Genomic DNA, 19,497 nt, shown 5'->3' on the forward strand with positions numbered 1-19,497 from the left:
TGGCAAAGTAACGAGATACAAAATAATACACAGAAATCTCTTGCACTCCTACAGACTAACAATGAAAGATCAGAAAGAAATAAAGGAAACAATCCCATTTATATTGCATCAAAAAATAAATAAATAAAATACCTAGGAATAAACCGACTTAAAGAGGCAAAAGATCGGTACTCAGAAAACACTGTAGACACAGATGAAAGAAATCAAAGATGACACAAACAGATGGAGAGATATACCACATTCTTGGATTGGAAGAATCAATGTTGTCAAAATGACTGTTCTACCCAAAGCAATCCACAGGGTCAATGCAGTCCCTATCAAATTACCAACGGCATTTTTCACAGAAAGAGAACAAAATATTTTACCGTTTGTATGGAAACACAAGACCCCAAAGAGCTAAAGCAATCTAGAGAAAGGAAAATGGAGATGGAGGAGTCACGCTCCCTGACTTCAGACTATACACAAAGCTATGCGGCATGGCAAAAACAAACGGAACGCATTTGTACGGTACAGGCACAAAAACAGAAACACAGATTCATGGAGCAGGACAGGAGGCCCAGAGAAACACTCAAACATCTACGGCCATCTCATCTATGATAAAGGAGACAGGAGTGTACAACGGAGAAAAGACAGTCTCTTCAATACGCGGCCCTGGGAAACTACAGTGTGAAAGAGTGAAATTAGAGCACCACCTAACACCGTACACAAACATTACGTCAAAATGGATTAAAGACCTAAATATAAGGCCAGACACTGTAAAACTCTGACATAAATCTCAGCGAGATCTTTTCTGATCTACCTCCTAGAGTAATGAAAATAAAAATAAACCAATGGGGCCTAATTAAACTTAAAAGCTTCTGCACAGCAAAGGAAACCATAAACAAAACGAAAAGACAACCCTCTAGAACGGAAGAATACATTTGCAAACGAAGCCACTGACAATGGATTACTCTCCAAAACATACGAACAGCTCAGGTAGCCCAATATGAAAAAAAACAAACAACCCAATCACAAAAGACATACAGATGGCCAAAAAGCACACGAAAAGATGCTCCACATCACTGATTATTAGAGAAATGGAAATCAAAACTACAAGAAGGTATCATCTCACACTGGTCAGAATGGCTCTCACCAAAAAAAAAAAAATCTATCAACAGTAGTGCGAGAGAGGGTATAGAGAGATGGGAGCCCTCCTACACTGTTGGTGGAAACGTTAACTGGTACAGCCATTATGGAGAAGAGTAGGGGGGTTCCTTAAAAACCTAAAAACAGAGCTGCGATATGATCCTGAAATCCCACCCCTGGGCATATATCCGGAGAAAACCAGCATTTGAAATGATACACGTACCTCAATGTCCGCGGCACCACTATTTCATAATTGCCAGGACATGGAAGCAACCAAAATGCCCATCAGCAGAAGAATGGATAAAGATGTTGTACGTACATACAACGGAACACCACGCAGCCAGAAACAAGAACGAAACAATGCCCTTTGCAGCAACGGATGGACCCAGAGACGGTCATACTGAGTGAAGTCAGTCAGACAAACAAGGACAGATACCATATATGACATTATACATGGAAATCTAAAAAAAAAAAAATGGTACAAATGAACTCACTTACAAAACAGAAATAGAGTCACAGATGTAGAAAACAAACCTGTGATTACCAGGTGGTGGGAGAGGGGGAAGGGGTTAGGGATAAATTGGGAAATTGGGATTGAGATATACATGCCAGTATATATAACAGAGACAATTAATAAGGATCTACTGTAGAGCACAGGGAACTCTACTCAATACTACATAATGACCTATATGGAAAAGACAGTCTGAAAAAGAGCTGGATATATGCATATGAAGAACTGATTCACCTTGCTGTACAGTAGAAATTAACATGACGCTGTAAATCAACAACCTCCAATAAACATTTAAAATAAATAAACACAGTTAAGAAAGAAAGAAGCCAGAGTTCCACATGGGCTGGTTGTGGGTCGCACTTTAATAGCCACTCTGGGGCATCAGGTGGGACACCCAGTAACCACGAGACTCACATTGCAGCGGGAAAATCAAAGTCAGTGGTTCAAAACGGGGAAGTAAGTCACCCTCTTATTATAAAGACATGACTACATCAGAAAACAGCAGCAAGTACAGCAAGCAAAAGCTCTTCTCTGCACCCTGGGCAGGCCATCCCAAGGCAGCCACTCCCTACCCTGAGCTCAGGAGGGCTATGGAGGGGAGGAAGGGGCTGCCTGTGCCACCGTGGGGCCAAAGCTGTGGAGATGTGGTATAAAACGGTACTGGGGCTCCCCCAGCTGGCGCCACTGAGCACAGAGGTGTGCTTGAGAGGACTCGGGTGGGTGTGAGCAACGCCTGTGCCTGTACCCACAAACACTGCCGTTCCACCTGGCCCCACAAGATTCCCACCTTCAGACATGCCCCAGTCAACATGGCAAGACAGTTCCCAGAGTCCACTTGCCCCTTTAGCCACCCCGGACACTGGGACGCTCCCTTCCCAAGCCTGCCCAAGCAGGCTCAGAGGGGTGTGGGCAGTCCAGAGGCATCCTGGAACATTCTCTCCTTGGTTGACGGATGAACCAGCTCCAGGTCAGTATGGTTCAGAACATCATCCAGGGTCTGGCGGAAGCTGCAGCATTGCACAGGAGAGAGGCAGGTGCAGGGCTCCCTTCCACCCACCCTCAGTCCTCAGGAGGGGTCCTGATGCTCCAGCCATAAAGCTTCCAGGACGGGACAGCCACCCTGAGCACAGGCCGGTCCCCAGGAAGCATGACAGGCTGGGAACAGCCGGGCTGCATGGAGGAGCACGCCCTGCCATGCCAGTAGCTTTGGGAGGCCCACAAATGCTTGGGGACCCCCAAGGGTGTGTTCTCTCAACTGGGCCACCCAAGGAAGTGGGGGCTGGCTACAGGGTGCAGTCGATGAGGCCCCGTACAGGAGCGCAGGGGCATCCGAGGCTACTTGGTGGCTGTGGGCCACCAGTCTGGCACAGACGCAGTAAGGGCCACAAGGCCACTCTCAGAGGTTCTGATGTGCAGAGGGCCCTTAATTTTCTCAGACCGGAGCAAGGCCAGACCCACGTCCCCCAGCCCTGCCCGGTACTTGCCGGCTGCCTGCCCTGACTCGGTGAGCACAGCGGCGCCGGGGGCAATGCCGCCGCCAGGAACGGCACCTGAGAACTGTACTGGGAAGAGGCGCTTCCGGATAACACCCATGTGGTGGGTGCGAGCTGTCAGCTCCTGGCCGATGTAGCAGCCCTTGGTGAAGCTGATGCCGTTCATGAAGGCCAGGTTGGACTCCAGGGGCAGCGCCACTCCTGGGGGCAGGTCGTGGACACCCTCGGGAACACCTGCAGAGGTGGCGAGAGGCTTGCTGAGGTCTGAGGTGTCCTCCAGAGCTGGGGGCTCAACCCAAGGTGGCCAGCGGTACTGGCCTGTAGCAGTCCCAGCATCTGACCCCCAGTCTTCCGGGTCCCTCCGCATCCTCCAGGTCCCAACTCCAGCCCCTGCTCTGGTCTCCGGGTGAGCTGCTTGTCTGGGCCTCAATACTGCCCTCTAGAGAAGACTCTACCCCTGAGCCCAGAACTCTGCTCTATGCCCTGACTCCTCCCAAGGCCTGGACTCACCATGCAGTTTTCCCAGGGCTCCGGGTCACACCCCTCCTGTCGCCTCACGTCCCACCCTGCCCCTCCTCCCCGTCCAGCATCAGCCTCCCAAACCTAACCTCTCCCCAGGTCCAACCCCATGTCCATACCTTGCTGGTACCGGTGCCGGTGATAATCCTGGAGGTGCCCAAGACGGCCCCCGGGCACCAAGGCTGAACCCTCGTCCTGGGAGAGGAGCCGCCAGCCCATGCAGGCAGTTCTGGGATCACGGGTGAGGATGTCTGCACACTCAGCCGTCTTCCGCGGTGGCACCGCCCCGCCCGCCTCCCCCGGGGCGCGCGGCAGCACGGCCCACACGCGCAGCTCGGGGCACGGCTCCACCGTAACCTTCCGCCGGATCTTGTGCAGCAAGAGGTGCCTCTGCAGCGCATCGACCACGGAGCTGTCGCACTCCAGGAGGAAGGTGGGCTGTTCACCGGAGCGCTCAGGGAGCCTGCGGGGAGACGAGGGGGTGGCAGGGCTCACCGAGCGAAGGGCTTGCAGTCGGGTCCCGGCCATGGTGGCTGTGCCGCCCCAGTGCACCAGTCCCCTTGGACCACCTGGGAATGAAAGCACCCCCCACACCCAGGGAGGGAGCCACAGGAATCAGTCCGGCCGTGGCAGGACAGGCCTTGGCCAGACAGGTGCAAAGCAGGGCCTTGGGACCACAGTGGCGTCCGGTGGTCAAGGTGAGGTGAGACGTCACAGACAGCCACTCGAAAGTCAGAATTTGCCACCTCCAGCCCTGAGAAGCACCAAGCAGCCAGTGGATTTCGGGGCAGGGTGGTGCTGGCAGGCAGGAAGAGCTGGGAGGGCGGCAGACAGCCGATGCAGGTGAGATGCACGGTGAGGCCACACTCAGCCCATGCCCACTTCCTACCTCCGCTAGGGAAGCCCGGCAACCTGGACAGGGTCCCAGAGCCATCCTAACTCCCACTCCAGGCAGCCCACATCCAGTGGAATACCCCAGATTCTGGTGTCATTGATGAATGGATGGTGGGGCCCTTACGGACAGATGAGCACAGAGAGGCCAGCGCACAATCAGATGTGATGGAGGGGCCCTAAAGTGGAGATGTCTAGGACCCAGAGGAGTACATGGCTGGAGTCCTGATTACAGATGTGGCTTGAGCAAGGACCCACAGCTGCATGGCAGCTGAGACAGGGAAGCGGGTAAAACCCTCAGGAGCGTGTATCAGAAAGAAAGGCCATCAGCTGGGACCCATCAGCTGTGCCTCGGACCCTCTCCCCAGGCAAGAAAGGGTTAAGTGCTACCCTGGAGAAGTCAATTGCCCACCAAGGAAAGAGCTACAGAAGCTTGCTTGGGGTGGCGGTGGGGGAGGGATTTGCCTGGTGGTCCAGTGGTTAAGAATCTGCCCTCAAATGCAGGGGGCTCCACTTCGATCCCTGTTGGGGAACTAAGAGCGCCACAACTACCGAGCCTGCAGCCTCAACGAGAGAGAGGCCCACGCTCTGTGACAAAGAGCCCAAGCACCGGAAGCAAAGACCCTGCGTGTCGCAACGCACGCCCACACAGCCAGAACGGTATAAGCGACCGAACGAAGTATTGTTTCCAACAAGCAGAATTAAAACTTCTCTATTTATTCTTGGCTGTGCTGGGTCCTTGTTGCTGTGCGTGGGCCTTCTCCAGCTGCGGCGAGAGGGGCCACTCTCCCTGGCGGTGTGATGGCCTCTCTCGTGGAGCACAAGCTCCAGATGTGTGGGCTTCAGTAGTTGTGGCGCATAGGCTTAGTCGCTTCATGGCATGTGGGATCTTCCTGGGCCTGGGATCAAACCCATGTCCCCTGCACTAGCAGGCAGATTTCTTATCCACTGTGCCACCAGAGAATTCCTAAAACAAGTTGTTTTTTTTTTATTTTTTTTTTAAAGCAGCTTGCTTGGTACCCTGATTTCTGTGGCTTCACCCTACAGCACAAACTCTGCCAGATGCGTACACATAACTCTCAGCCAAGGGTCACGGAAGTACAGGAACAAGCATGTGAAGAAAGTGGAAAAGAGCAGCCAGTCAGCCTCACCCTCCAAACAGTCCTCAAAGAAGGTCAGAGAGAGAACAGCTGCGGGCTGGGAAAACGATCATTTTCAGACAGAATTAAACTGCCAGAAAAAAAGAGAAGGGTTCAAAGGTGCTGCCTCAGATAACCACATGGAAAGAAGTTCAAAGTCACTTATCACGACACAAAGACAAGTTAAAACCACAAGATACCAAGGCACGACTATCCGAATGGCTAAAATAAAAACGTGCAAGGCAACGAGGATGCAGAAAAGATGGACCATCCGGCCTTGCTGGTGGGAATGCAAATGGAACAGACACTCCAGAAAACAGTTTGCAGTTCAAGACTAGACATGCAGCAGCCACACAGTCTAGTCACTGCACTCCTAGGTCCTTATCCTAGAAAACACCCCACGTGTTGACACAAAACCTGGGCATAAGCATTAGGAGCAGTTTTATTCTTAACAGTCACGAAATGAAGCCAAAACATCCTTCAGTGGGTGGATGAATGGTTAAACAAACCATGGTCCAGTCCATCAAGGGAATACCTACTAAGCAAGGGAAAGGAGGAGGCCGTCTATGGGGTCGCACAGTCGGACACGACTGAAGCGACTGAGCAGCAGCAGCAGCACTGATGAATCCAACGGGCATCAAGGTGAGTGAGACAAAAGACTCTGTTAGTGTAACAGTCCTGAAATGACAGGGTCATAAAGACGGAGAGTGAGCAGGGGGCTGAGAAGGGGAGTGTGCCCACGGAGGGCAGAAGCGGGCCTGATGGTAATGGAAGAGCTCTGGCTTCATCGAAGATACACAGGTCTACATGTGTGATCAAATCAGAGCTGCATGCAAGTGAGCACGTGGCAGCCTGGAGGAACCGGAGTGCGCCCTGTGGCTGGCCCATGCCCCCTCCCCTCGAATGGGACCCTGGACTATCGGAGGTGAGATGTTGCCCCTGGGGGAGCGGGGTGAAGGGTATGTGAGACCTCCCTGCTCATTTCTGCGTGGCTTCCTGTAAATCTATAATCATTTCAAAATAAAAAGTTGAAAAAGGAGCTGCCTCTGGAGAAGATGGATCCATGCCAGTGAGAAGGAAGAGGGCCGTCAGTTTTCATGAAAAGCCTTTACTAGGTTTTTCACCCATGTGTAGGTATATTTCTGTTTTCTAAGTCTCTGATAAAGGAAGCAACCAGAAGCAATATGAAGCACTGGCAAGAGGGAGAAATGAGCATGGGTGGACAGAATGTGAGGCCACAAGGGCATAGTGAACCCCAGAGAGAGGAGACAGAGATGCAGGTAAAACCACGCCCAAGGAGGGCAAAGGCCCAGCATGGGGAGGGGCCTGGGAAGGGCTGGTTAAGGGGCCACCAGGGCGCCAGGGCAGTCAAGCCCCAGGCTGATGCCCCATCTCACTCATGGGGCCAGTGTTCCACAGGGTTCAAGAGAAGCAGGGTGGAGGATGGACAGGTTCTGGGCTCAGGCACTTTTTTTCTGAGCTACCCGTGCAAATGGCCTTGTGCCATTCAGCCCCTCAGGGCCAGCAAGGCTGCAAAGCACTCCTGCGCCCCACCACCCCAAATCAGACTGTCCGCTGCCCCTGCTGCAGCTAAATAACAGGGGACAGGTCAGCAGGGGAAGTGGTGACGCACGGTGAACCTCTGCTCAGCCAGCACAGCACAAATTTGAGCTGGAACCTTCTCTGTGGGGCCATCTTGGGCACTGCTGGACACTGAGAGCACCCCTGGGCTCGGCCTCCTCAATGCCAGGAGCAGCCACACCTGAGTGACAACCACAGATACCCCTGGGGCACACAGTGGCCCTGAGTAGGACTGCCAGATAAAATACATGACGCCCAATCAAATTTGCATCTCAGAAAAAAAAATCATTTTTGAATAACTTCTTTAGTGTAAGTACTTCCCAAACACTGCATAGGTCACCCCCCCAAAGTCCCTCGTGTCTGTCTGAGATGTACCTCACATCCCACAGTTTTCCTTGCCCAGCCCAGCAGCCCAGCCCGGGGGAACAACCACAGCGGCAGGAAGAGGAGGCTGAGGGCACCTGCAGCCTCACCAGCCAGCCTGGCGGGCGGACCCGGGTGAAGAGGTGCGCCAGCCCTGCGTCCCACCCTCCCTCTGCCAGGCACACATGGAGAACACTGCCCAGAAACCAGCTGCGCCCAGGCTCAGCACGATCCCGCTGAGATCAGCACTGGGGAAAGGCGTGCAGGGAGACGAGCCAGCAGCGGACCTCAGCAGCCCGCCTGCCGGGGTGGCCCCCAGAGGCACGCCTGGGCTCCCCAAAAGCCAAGCAGCCCAGCTCGCAAAACCTGCAGGACTCCTCTAACAGCCAGTACTCAACAAACACATGGTCAGGATGAGGAGAGACTTCAAAACACAAAGCCCCAGCTGAGCCGATGAGTCAAGCCACGACTGGGAGAAAAGGTTTGAAAAGTCACATTGGACAAAGGACTGTCACTCAGAACATACAAAACCACTGAAAACTCAACAATTAGGAGACAGTCTGATTAAAACTAGGCCAAAGATCTGGACATCTCCCCAAAGAAAACGTACAGGTGGCAAACAGCATATGCAATGATGTTACGTGTCATTTGTCGTCAGGGAAAAGGAAATTAAAGCAAGCTCCACTGCACACCTATCAGGATGATCAAAATCCAGAAACTGACACCACCGAAGGCTGGTGAGGCTATGGAGAAACGGGAAGTAATTACTTCTCGTTGGTGGGAATGAAAAATGACACTCTGGAAGACACTTTGGTGGTTTCTTATAAAACTACACATACTCTTACCTTGCAGTCTAACAGTCACACTTCCTGGTATTTACCGAAAGAAGCTGAAAACTAACCTCTAGACAGAAAACCTGAGCACAGATGTTTATAGCACCTTTACTCATAATCACAACAATATGGAAGCAACAGCAAGTCCTTCAGTCGATGAACGGATTTATTAACTGGTACATGCAAACAATAGAGTATTAGTCAACACTAAGAGAAATGAGCTATGAAGCCCTGCAAAGACAGGGAGGACACGTAAATGTATATTACTAAGTGAAAGAGGTCAGTCTGAAAAGGCTGCAGAGCCTGTGATCCCAACTACGTGACACTCTAGAAAAAGGGAAACTATGGAGACAGTTTCAGATCCAAAAATACCCTTTCAGTGGTGGTGAGGAGTCACGAGGGAGGGTGAATAGGTACAGCCCAAAGGATATTTAGGGACAATAAGGCCACTCTGTATGATATTACAGTGGTACATACACATTATAAAATACTCATCCAATTTCACAGAAAGCACAGCAGCGAGAGTGAAGCTTAATGTGAACTGAGGACTTTGGGTAATTCTGACGTCAGTATAGGCTCGTCAGCTATAACTAATGTACTGCTCTGGAGGAGGCGGCGGATACGGGGCAGGCTATGCATGTGCGGGAGCAGAGAGTGTATGAGAGATCTCTGCCTTCTCAATTTTCCTATTAACCTGAAACTGCTCTAAAAAGTCTTTCCTTTTTTATTTTTGGCTGCACCACGTGGCTTGCAGTATCTCAATTCACCAACCAGGGACTGAAGCCAGGCCATGGCAGTGAAAGCCTGGAATCCTAACCACTAGGCCACCAGAATACTCCCTCAAAGAGTCTACTTTAAAAACCAAACACTCAAGTTTTGTCTGAGAGATGGTGCTACATTCGGGAAACAAGATCAGGGAGCACTGAGGAGCGAACAACTCAAGGATGGGAAACTAGAAGCATGACAGTTTCAGGGAAAAATTCCAGGGAGTCCCCTGGTGGCCTAAGCGGTTAGGATTCTGGACTTGCACTGCTGTGGCCCAGGTTCAATCCCTGGTCATGGAACTGAGATCCCACAATCCGCACAGCACAGCCAAAAAGGAAGAAAAAGAACAATTCTGGAGACAGGATACAGAGAAAACATCAGGCAAAGAGTACCCATGAAGCAAGCAGGAAGGCCACAGGCTTCCAGGCGGGACACCCAGTTGCCAGCATGTCCCCTTCCCTCCGAGAGCAGACCTCAGTGAGATCAGATGTAGGTAAACGGTCAACAGCAACCAGGAGGGGAAGGAGCACATCTCATGAACAGCAGGCGTCACCAGAAATATATCCCAATAGAAACATCAGGGTAGGACGGGAGCCCAGAAGACTCAGCACCCCATGCCCCAGCGCAGAGAGCTGGGAGAGAGGAATCTGGGCATGGTTCACCCAGCCCCCAGGCCCTAGAGCAGCTATCAGAGGGAGTGTTCTCACGTCTCCCCTCCTCCAACTGCTCAGAAGTGGGGCCACTAATTCAGGCTGTCCTCTCTGATGGAACGAGGACCTCACCCCACCTGCTGGGGTTGCACTCCCCACAAAGGACTTTGAGCTGGAATCTCAGAAGAGCAACCAGGGTCAGGGGACATCATTACAGTGCACTGCGATTCCCTCAACACACAGATAGCAAGTGGCACGCCAACACTCCGCTCTCAGGAGTGAACAAGAGAGAAGAACAAACTCCTCTACAGTACAGATCACAGCACACACAATGCCTAGAAAGAACTACCATGTACATGCCTGCTGACAAGAACCGATGGCCCAGCAGCTAAGCAAAAACACGCCAAACTGGAGGAAAAGATTGAAAGATTTAAAAAAAGAAAAAAACTAGAAACAGAAAAATATATATTTTTTACACTGTAGAGTGACGTATCAGGATATAACTTCATTATAGGAAGAATGCAAAGGCAGAAAGATATAAAGGCAGACTGGAGACTCAAGGAAGAAAATTTGAGGACCAAAACATCATTACAACACTGATAAATTAAAAACTGAAAAGACCATTATAGGGGCTGCTGAATGTTACAGACATGGAGGGCTTAAGATAATCAAAGGATGTCGTTTTTAAAAGAGGTTAAGCAACTCCTGGGAAGATAATAATTACATAAAACAGATAATGACAATGGTATTTCTGAAAGAGGGGACACAGAGCAGGAACCACACGTTTTCTGTAAAAGACCAGATTGAAAATAATTTAGGTATGAGGCTGCACAATCTCTACCACATTATTACATTATTAATTATACTTTTACCATTGGAAAGCAAAAGTGGCCACAGAGGATATGAACAAATGGAGGTAGCACTGCAGTCAAACTTTATTTACAAAAACAGACAGCTGGATCTGCCCAAGGGTCCTAATTTACTGATCCCTGTTACAGAGTCACAGAGCCCACCAAGTGCCTAGCAATGTGACATGACTGCAGACCCCCAATACAACACATCATCATGATACTTCAAGACGTCAGGATGAAGATGAGCCCCTAAGAGAAATCCAGAGAAAACCCCGTCACACACAAAGGCTCAGAAATCAAACACCACTAGGCTTCTTGACAACAATGCCAGCCAGCAGCTGCAAGGCAGGCTGTGGTGTCAACGTTTCCTGGGACAATTTTCAGTGGAGTTTTAGGACCAGCCAAGTTATCGGGGATGGAGGAGGAAATGGCAATCCACTCCAGTATTCTTGGCCTTGAGAATCCTATGGACAGAGGAGTCCATGGGGTCACAAAGAGACCCACACGACTGACTGCCTGACTCGCACACACGAGTTATGGAGTAGAAGTCAAAGGTCGCTGAAGTATCCTACCTCTCAACAAACCACTAAAGAATGTACTCACAGGAAGTACACTTAGGAAGAGGCAGACAAACCCACAACAGAAGAGGGCCACGAGTTTTCCGGGCGGCCTCAGGCAGGGCAACAGCCTGGAACTGCGTAAGAGGTTCTAGAGAAACCAAGTCTGAGAAAGTTAAGCAAGTGAACACGGAAAGCGCTACAGGACACCAAACGCTAATATCACTGAATACGGAGAGATTGTGGAGAGAAATGCGTGTACACGAGAACTCAGGAGGTAGTGGTACAAGCCAGCGGCACAGACGTTGCTCCCTGCAGCGTGGCTCCTTCTCCGTGCAGTGGGTCTGAGCATGGGCAGAGGCCAGGTGTAAGTGCTCCCAGGCGAGTCACTGGCGGCCCACCCCTCGGAGCTGGCTCCAGCCCACCTATGGCTGCCTTCCCCCAGGTGCTCAGCTCTGCCCACTGTGCGGGTCTCCTAGTGCCCTACCCTGGGCGCTCCTTCCATCCTCAGGTGCCCCCTCTTAGGGGCTCACCTCGGCCCACCCTGTGCACAGATTCCCAGATGTCCCTTCCCCTGGATTCCCTGTCGTGCATGTCCTTTCCTGGATGTCCGTCCCGGGCTAGTGGTAGTCTTCCCCTAGGTACCCCGCCTCTGGATGTCGTTAGTTCTGCCTTCTGTCCGTCCCTCCCCAGTGTCTGCCTCTACCCCTGGGAGCCCACCATAGCAGCCCACCCCCCAAGTCCTCCCAGGCCCGCTCCCGGGTGCCCTTTCCCTGGGTGATACCCCGACCCCCACGGCCAGCCCTGCAAAACGCGCTCACCCGTAGAGAATGACGTCATAGAGAGTGCGTCCCTGCACATTGAGAAAGTGGGCGTAGCCCGCTCGGGCCGAAGTTGACGCCTCGCCAGCCGCAGGACCCGGAAGCGGCAGCTCATTGGTCAGCAGGCCTAGGAGAAAGGGCGCCGAGTCCGGCCCGCGCACGCGCACGAGGGCACGCTCGCCCAGCAGAAAGCAGGCCCATGTTGCGCCGCTAGCGGGGTCAGCGCCCTGACAGCAGCCGCTGTGAGCCAGGCGGCGCCTCGGGGCCGCGCGCAGCCGCCAGCTCCAGGCCGGGCCGCCGCACCCTGGAGCCGCACCCCTGAGCAGTGCCGCGGCCGCCATCTTGGGGAGGAGTGAGGCGGCGCCCGCAGCCGCTCGGGCGGGCGGCCGGACGCGCGAGGCGAGTTGGGGCGCCGGGAAGCGGTGCGCGCGGGCGCCACAGCGGCCCCTGGCTGCTGACGGGCGGGGCGCGCGCGGGGCGCGGTGTGCGCGAGCGTACGCGGGCTGGGGCCACAGCGGCCCCTGGTGGCGGGCGAGCGGCCCCTGCCCGGGCGGCCCGGGGGAGGGTGGGCGGAGCGTGCGCCGGGGCGAGGCCTCGCCCGCACGCCCATCTTGGGCTGACTGCTCCTGCAAGTCGGCCGGCGCCTCGGTTCTCAGAGATGTTTCCGCTTGCTTTATTGTGTTGAGACGCGCATGACGTGAACGTTACCATCTTTACCATGTTGGGGTGCACATTTCTGAGCCATTGAGCCTGTGCACACCGTCCTGTACCCATCCCCACAACTTTCTCATCTTCCCAGACCAAAACTCCGCCCTCTCGGATGAACATCCCTATCTCCCTCCCCAGCCCCTGGGAATGCCAGTCCAGTCTCTCTCTATGGCCCTGATAGCCCTGGGAAACTCATGGAAGTTGAGTCTTTATCTTTTGTGACACGCTCATGTCTACCAGGTTCCTCCATGATGTAGCATGTGTCAGCCTTTGTAAAGGCTGATTGATAGTCCATTGTATATATGTGTGTGTGTGTACACACACACACACTACATCTGGATTATCCATTCACTCACTGATGGAACATTTATGTTGCTTCCAACACAGGGACCTCTTAGGTTGCTCAGAGAGTAAAGAATCTGCCTGCGATGCAGGAGACCTGGGTCGGGAACATTCCTTAGAAAAGGGAATGGCAAACTCTCTCCAGTATTCTTGCCTGAAGAATTTCATGGACAGAGGAGCCTGGCAGGCTAAGGTCCAGTTCCAGTTCCAGTTCAGTCGCTCAGTCATGTCCCACTCTTTGCAACCCCATGAATTGCAGCACGCCAGGCCTCCTTGTCCATCACCAACTCCCGGAGTTCACTCAAACACAGGTCCATCGAGTTGGTGATGCCATCCAGCCATCTCATCCTCTGTCATCCCCTTTTCCTCCTGTCCCCAATCCCTCCCAGCATCAGAGTCTTTTCCAGTGAGTCAGCTCTTCGCATGAGGTGGCCAAAGTACTGGAGTTTCAGCTTTAGCATCATTCCTTCCAAAGAACACCCAGGGCTGATCTCCTTCAGAATGGACTAGTTGGATCTCCTTGCAGTCCAAGGGACTCTCAGGAGTCTTCTCCAACACCACAGTTCCAAAGCATCAATTCTTCGGCGCTCAGCTTTCTTCACAGTCCAACTCTCACGTCCATACATGACCACTGGAAAAACCATAGCCTTGACTAGATGGACCTTCATTGGCAAAGTAATGTCTCTGCTTTTGAATATGCTGTCTAGGTTGGTCATAACTTTTCTTCCAAGGAGTAAGCATCTTTTAATTTCACGGCTGCAATCACCATCTGCAGTGATTTTGGAGCCCCCAAAAAATAAAGTCTGACACTGTTTCCACTGTTTCCCCATCTATTTCCCAAGAAGCAATGAGACCAGATGCCATGATCTTCGTTTTCTGAATGTTGAGCTTTAAGCCAACTTTTTCACTCTCCTCTTTCACTTTCGTCAAGAGGCTTTTAGTTCCTCTTCACTTTCTGCCATAAGGGTGGTGTCATCTGCATATCTGAGGTTATTGATATTTCTCCTAGCAATCTTGATTCCAGCTTGTGTTTCTTCCAGTCCAACGTTTCTCATGATGTACTCTGCATATAAGTTAAATAAGCCGGGTGACAGTATACAGCCTTGATGTACTCCTTTTCCTATTTGGAACAAGTCTGTTGTTCCATGTCCAGTTCTAACTGTTGCTTCCTGACCTGCATCTAGGTGTCTCAAGAGGCAGGTCAGGTGATCTGTATTCCCATCTCTTTCAGAATTTTCCACAGTTTATTATGATCCACACAGTGAAAGGCTTTGGTATAGTCAATAAAGCAGAAATAGATGTTTTCTGGAACTCTCTTGCTTTTCCCATGATCCAGCAGATCTTGGCAATTTGATCTCTAGATCCTCTGCCTTTTCTAAAACCAGCTTGAACATCTGGAAGTTCACGGTTCACGTATTGCTGAAGCCTGGCTTGGAGAATTTTGAGCATTACTTTACTAGCATGTGAGAGGAGTGCAATTGTGCGGTAGTTTGAGCATTCTTTGGCATTGCCTTTCTTTGGGATTGGAATGAAAACTGACCTTTTCCAGTCCTGTGGCCACTGCTGAGTTTTCCACATTTGCTGGCATATTGAGTGCAGCGCTTTCACGGCGTCATCTTTTAGGATTAGAAATAGCTCAACTGGAATTCCATCACCTCCAGGCTAAAGTCCATGGGGTCTCAAAGACTTGACACAACTGAGCGACTAAGACACACACTCTTGCACACACCATGAACACAGGTGTGCAACTCTACTTTCAGGTCCTTTAGTTATTGTGTAGAACTCACGCTACTGTGTATCTTATACTCTGGCACTGTCCTTCACTTCTGACACTTCTGATCACTAAATGTTGGTGGGGGGGAGAGTTCCCCACATGACACAATTTTCTGATACCAGCCAGGTGTTTTGCACTTTAATTCAATTTTTAATCCATCTACCTGGAGATAGCATCAGATCCCATTAGACTGTGCCTGCACATTTTCCCACCCCTTGCCTTCAGATGCCAGTCAAAGTCCAAGTTGCACCTTTGCTTCTGATCAGCCAGCTATAGATCAGAAGTTCCAAAAAGCTCCCTCCTTGAGTTCAATTATTTTGCCAGAGTGGTTCACAGAACTCAAAGAAACTATTTTCTTACCAGATTACTGATTTATTATAAAAGGATATAACTCAGGAACAGCCAGATGGAAGAGATGCAGAGGACAAGGTATGTGGGAAGGGGTATGGAACTTCTCTGCCCTGAGCACAACCCACTCTCCCTAAATCTCAGTATGTTCTCCAACCAAGAAGCTCTGTAAACCCAGTCCTCTTGGGGTTTTATGGAGGCTTCATTACAGAGAGATGAGTGATTAAATTATCAGCCATTGGCTATTGATTCACCTCCACCCCCTCACACCTCCCTAGACGTTGGTGTGGGGCTGAAAGTGCTAACCCTCTAATCACAAGGGTGGTTCGCCTGACAACCAGCCCCCATCCTTAGGGGCTTTTCAAAAACTAACTCATTAACAAAAAGGAGCTCCCTTGGGTTTCCCAGGCCCTTGATCCCCTCCCAGCTAGCTTCCTGGTTGTGACCAGTCTGGTCTGGAATGTGGTTTCACTGGCCTTGCATGGAAAAGGTCGTGCCCTGTTGGGCCTGTGTTCCAAGGGTGGCCTAGCGCCTCCCTGCCAGCCCTGTTGAGGGCAGGGAGGAAACCACTCGAGGACAACATGGGGTGGGGGTGCATTCTTCCAGCCTCACGTCACCCCATCCCTGCCAGCAGAGAACATGCCTCTCACCAGCACAACCCACACCAAGGGCCAGCAGACTGACCCCGAGCCCCCTGGAGCCTGACCTGACCTTTCCAGTCCAGTGCCAGGCTCAGCCCACTTGGTTGAGCAGAGCTGCTGCTGCCACCGAGGACTGCTTCAATGCAATTTAACTCAAATGAAGTCAAATGAAACTTCGCTCCTTACTGCATGGGCCACACTCAGCGGGTGGCTGCCTCTGTGAACAGAGCAGGCAGCACCTGCCACCATTCTAGAGTCTCCCAACCAGCACTGCTTCAGGCCCCCTCCAGGAAGCCTTCCCAGATCTCTGCACCAGCCTGGCCAGTCTGACAACAGGGACACCTGCACGTAGGCACCGCCTGGCTGCTCCTCCTCTGGTCCTCTCTCTGCGGCTTCTCATGCCTACAGGTCTGGGTGGAGGGAACTCGGGACCAAGCCTCAGGGTGCCCTCAGAGAACCCCACTCACTGGCCTGGGTCCAGCTGGGGGCTTAGGTTACTGCTGGACCCCATGCACAGCCTCCTTCCTCTGAGGCAACAGGCCCTGGAGCTGTCCCGAGGGGTGGGGATCTAAGAGCTAAAAAATAAGCAGCCCTGGGGGTCCCAGACCCTGTTTCCCAGCTGGTGCCAGCCAGGGGTTGTTTCCTGTTATTCTCTGCTCATGGCCTCCTCCCTTCCCAAAGTCAGAAGAAGGAAGCTGCCCCCATTCTGGTTACCCCCTTCCCTGCAGCCCTCCACGAGCTCCCTGGACAGCCGGTGAGTTGGCTCCAGCCATGGAAACGGATGAGAATGAGACAAGGACATTCTGTCTGATCCTGCTCCAGCCACCTCCCTGGCCTGTCCCTGCCCCTGTGCAGACCTGGGTGGGCCCACACAGCCTGAGGACCCCAGTAGGCAGTAAAGCAGGGTTGGGATAACAGGCCTCACACACCGGCCTGCTCCAGAGCAGAGGAGATGAGAGACGAGGAACAGTGGTTGCTCAGCTCTCCACCCTCACGGCCACCTGGGCACCGAGAGGCACTGTTTTCTAAGTAGTTACGTGAGCGTTAAGTGCCAAGGTTAGCGGTTGGGCTCCACCTCCGCGAATCTTAAATACTATGTCCTGGATAGGAGATCGGAGAAAATAATGGCACCCCACTCTAGTACTCTTGCCTGGAAAATCCCATGGACGGAGGAGCCTGGGCGACTCAGCGACTCACTTTCACTTTTCACTCTCATGCATTGGAGAATGAAATTCTCTACCTCCGAGAATCTTAAATACTATGTCCTGGATAGGAGATCGGAGAAGGCAATGGCACCCCACTCCAGTGTTCTTGCCTGGAGAATCCCAGGGACGGGGGAGCCTCATGGGCTGCTGTCTATGGGGCCACGCAGAGTTGAACACGACTGAAGCTACTTAGCAGCAGCAGCAGCAGCAGCAGATAGGAGATGGACATCCTGTTAAAATACTGGAGTGAACCCATGAAATCATGGTTAAGACTGTCCAGAACATGAAGAAATTGGGGTATGACGCTGAGATGGCTAGTGACCTCAATTGGGAGGACATGACTAAATCCTAAGTCACCCCCATCAGAAGCTCGCAAAACACACAGGACCGCAGTGGTGCACCCAGGGCCCTAAGTTCCTGAGACAGGAGGCCTGTGCCTTAGGATCACTTCTGTGGTTACTGAGCTTTTAGTTTGATGTCCACCTTCTAATGCGGGTTGCGCTGCATCCCCCCAACTTCACATTTTGGAACCCTAATTCCCAGGACCTCAGAATGGTGCTGTGTTTGGAGATGGGACCTTTAAAGAGGTGGTAAAGGTAAAATGAGGTCCCTGGGGTGCGCCTTAATCCAACAGACCAGTGTCCTTGGAAGAAGAGGAAATGAGAGCAGACGCACCGAGGGAAGGCCACGTGAGGCCCCGGGGAGGAGGGGGCTCAGGCACTGACACCGTGGCCTTGGGCTTCCAGTTTTCAGTACTGGGAGAAAGAAATGTCGCCGTCTGAGCACCCAGTCTATGGTATTACACAGACCGAGCTGACTGAGATACTCTCCAGAGTAGCGCCTCCATCGGCAGCTTTCCTCACAGCTGGTGTGCTCTTGATAACCTTTGGCTGATGGGCTGTGTGTTAGTTGAGGTTCTCCTGAGAAACAGAACCAATTCAGGATACACAGAGGAAGAGGAAGATAAGGAATTGGCTCACTCAACCGGGGAGGCCAAGGAGTCCCCAAATCTGCCGTCTGCGAGCTAGAGACTCGGGAGAGCCCGTGGTGTGGACCCAGCCTGGACCTGAGTCTGAAGACAGGCCACCAGTGTGCTAGCTCAAGCCGTCGGGCAGGAGTTCTCTCTGACTCTGCCTTTTTGTTCCTCCCGGGCCTTCACCTGACTGGACGAGGCCCACCCTCACTGAGGCCCATCTGCTTTACTCTGCGTGCAGATCCAGAATCACCCTCATAGACACGCCCGGGACCATGCTTGTTCTGGGCGCCCCAGGACCCAGTCAAACTGACACACGACCGTGATCCTCACTGGCAGTCTGGAGGCTGAATCACTTCTTTGGGAACCTGTCTTTGCCCTTAAGGGAGCAAAGACTGGATAAAGGGCCACCCACACTAGGGAGAAGGGTCTGCTTTATCAAAGTCCCCAGATGGTTGATGTTAATTTCACCTAAAAACACACCTTTACCCCAACATCTAGACTGGTGGTGGACCAACCTACTGCACACAGAGACTCACAAGCTGACCCCACCCGACTTCCGTGTCGCAGACGTGCAGCGCAGACTTCCCTAGCAGCCCCTGGGCAGAGTCCTCCTCCTGGAACCCAAAAGCCTCAAACTGCATCTTTGAACCAGTTAGGAGTGGGAGGACTGAGATGCTGGGCACTGGACAGGCTGCACGGCCTAGGGGGGATTGTGGACTGATTCCAGAACTGTGGCAGAAGAAGGGGGCAGTGTCTGCACAGGCCCGGAGCTCACGCATGGTGGGGGGCTGTGCTGAGCTTCACACCTGGCTAGGGGGCCTGCGGAAACTATGCCACGTGCCCTTACGAAGTGACGCTGGCCACTGAGACAGGTCCTGCAGGCCTGTGACTGCAGTGATGTGAAGTGACGCTGGCCCACTGACACAGGTCCTGCAGGCCTATGACTGCAGTGATGTGAAGTGACGTGCCTTCAGGGATGGTGATAAGAGTCAGCTGGCCTTTGCTGGGCCACTTTGCTCTAAGGAGGTCCAAACCACATCAAGGGACCCCAGCGTGGACCCCCACCTCGGTGAGTGAGGAGATCTTTAAGCCAGGCCTGGCCCCACCAGGCAGTCCAGGCTGCAGCTACACCAGGGAATCAACTCGTTAGAGAGGGTGAGATCCTGATGTTACTTTACTCGGGAAGGGCCCAGAGAATGAGGTCCTGGCCCCTTGAGCATGACCTAAAGCTCCCTCTCTGGGTGGGAGGAGGCTTCCCTGGACACAGTGAAATCAACAATGTTCTTCCCAAACACAAACCTGCCCTGGGGCTCCCTGTCTGCTGACGTAAGGCTTCTTTTCAGGCAGATGCTGAGAGTTCATGTCCCACCTTCCACCCCTTATGGGACCCTGTCACCATCAAGG

The 19,497-nt window shown here is 52.5% G+C and overlaps 1 protein-coding gene and 1 long non-coding RNA gene across 4 annotated transcripts in view; one reads left to right on the forward strand and one right to left on the reverse strand.

The window, feature by feature from the left end:
- Window positions 1-12,453, reverse strand: part of IBA57 (iron-sulfur cluster assembly factor IBA57) — a 53,607-nt gene extending 41,154 nt beyond the window's left edge. The window contains exons 1-3 of one of the 3 annotated variants that reach the window (XM_060416163.1): window positions 12,100-12,453; window positions 3,768-4,111; window positions 3,117-3,363 (exon numbers count right to left, since the gene is read on the reverse strand). In XM_060416163.1, the coding sequence (XP_060272146.1) occupies window positions 3,117-3,363; window positions 3,768-4,111; window positions 12,100-12,440 (932 nt within the window). In that variant the 5' untranslated portion in view covers window positions 12,441-12,453. Of the gene's footprint in view, window positions 1-1,980; window positions 3,364-3,767; window positions 4,112-7,634 lie in introns of those variants that run through there. The other 2 variants (XM_015095535.3, XM_042249515.1) reach the window with 2 other exon arrangements.
- Window positions 12,454-12,683: 230 nt separating this feature from the next.
- On the forward strand, window positions 12,684-19,391 carry LOC132659858 (uncharacterized). Its single transcript, XR_009600773.1, has 2 exons — window positions 12,684-15,352; window positions 15,903-19,391. It is a non-coding gene; the product is annotated as an uncharacterized LOC132659858 (long non-coding RNA).
- Window positions 19,392-19,497: the final 106 nt, after the last annotated feature.

Source organism: Ovis aries, chromosome 5, assembly GCF_016772045.2.
Source record: "Ovis aries strain OAR_USU_Benz2616 breed Rambouillet chromosome 5, ARS-UI_Ramb_v3.0, whole genome shotgun sequence".
NCBI lineage: Eukaryota > Metazoa > Chordata > Mammalia > Artiodactyla > Bovidae > Ovis > Ovis aries.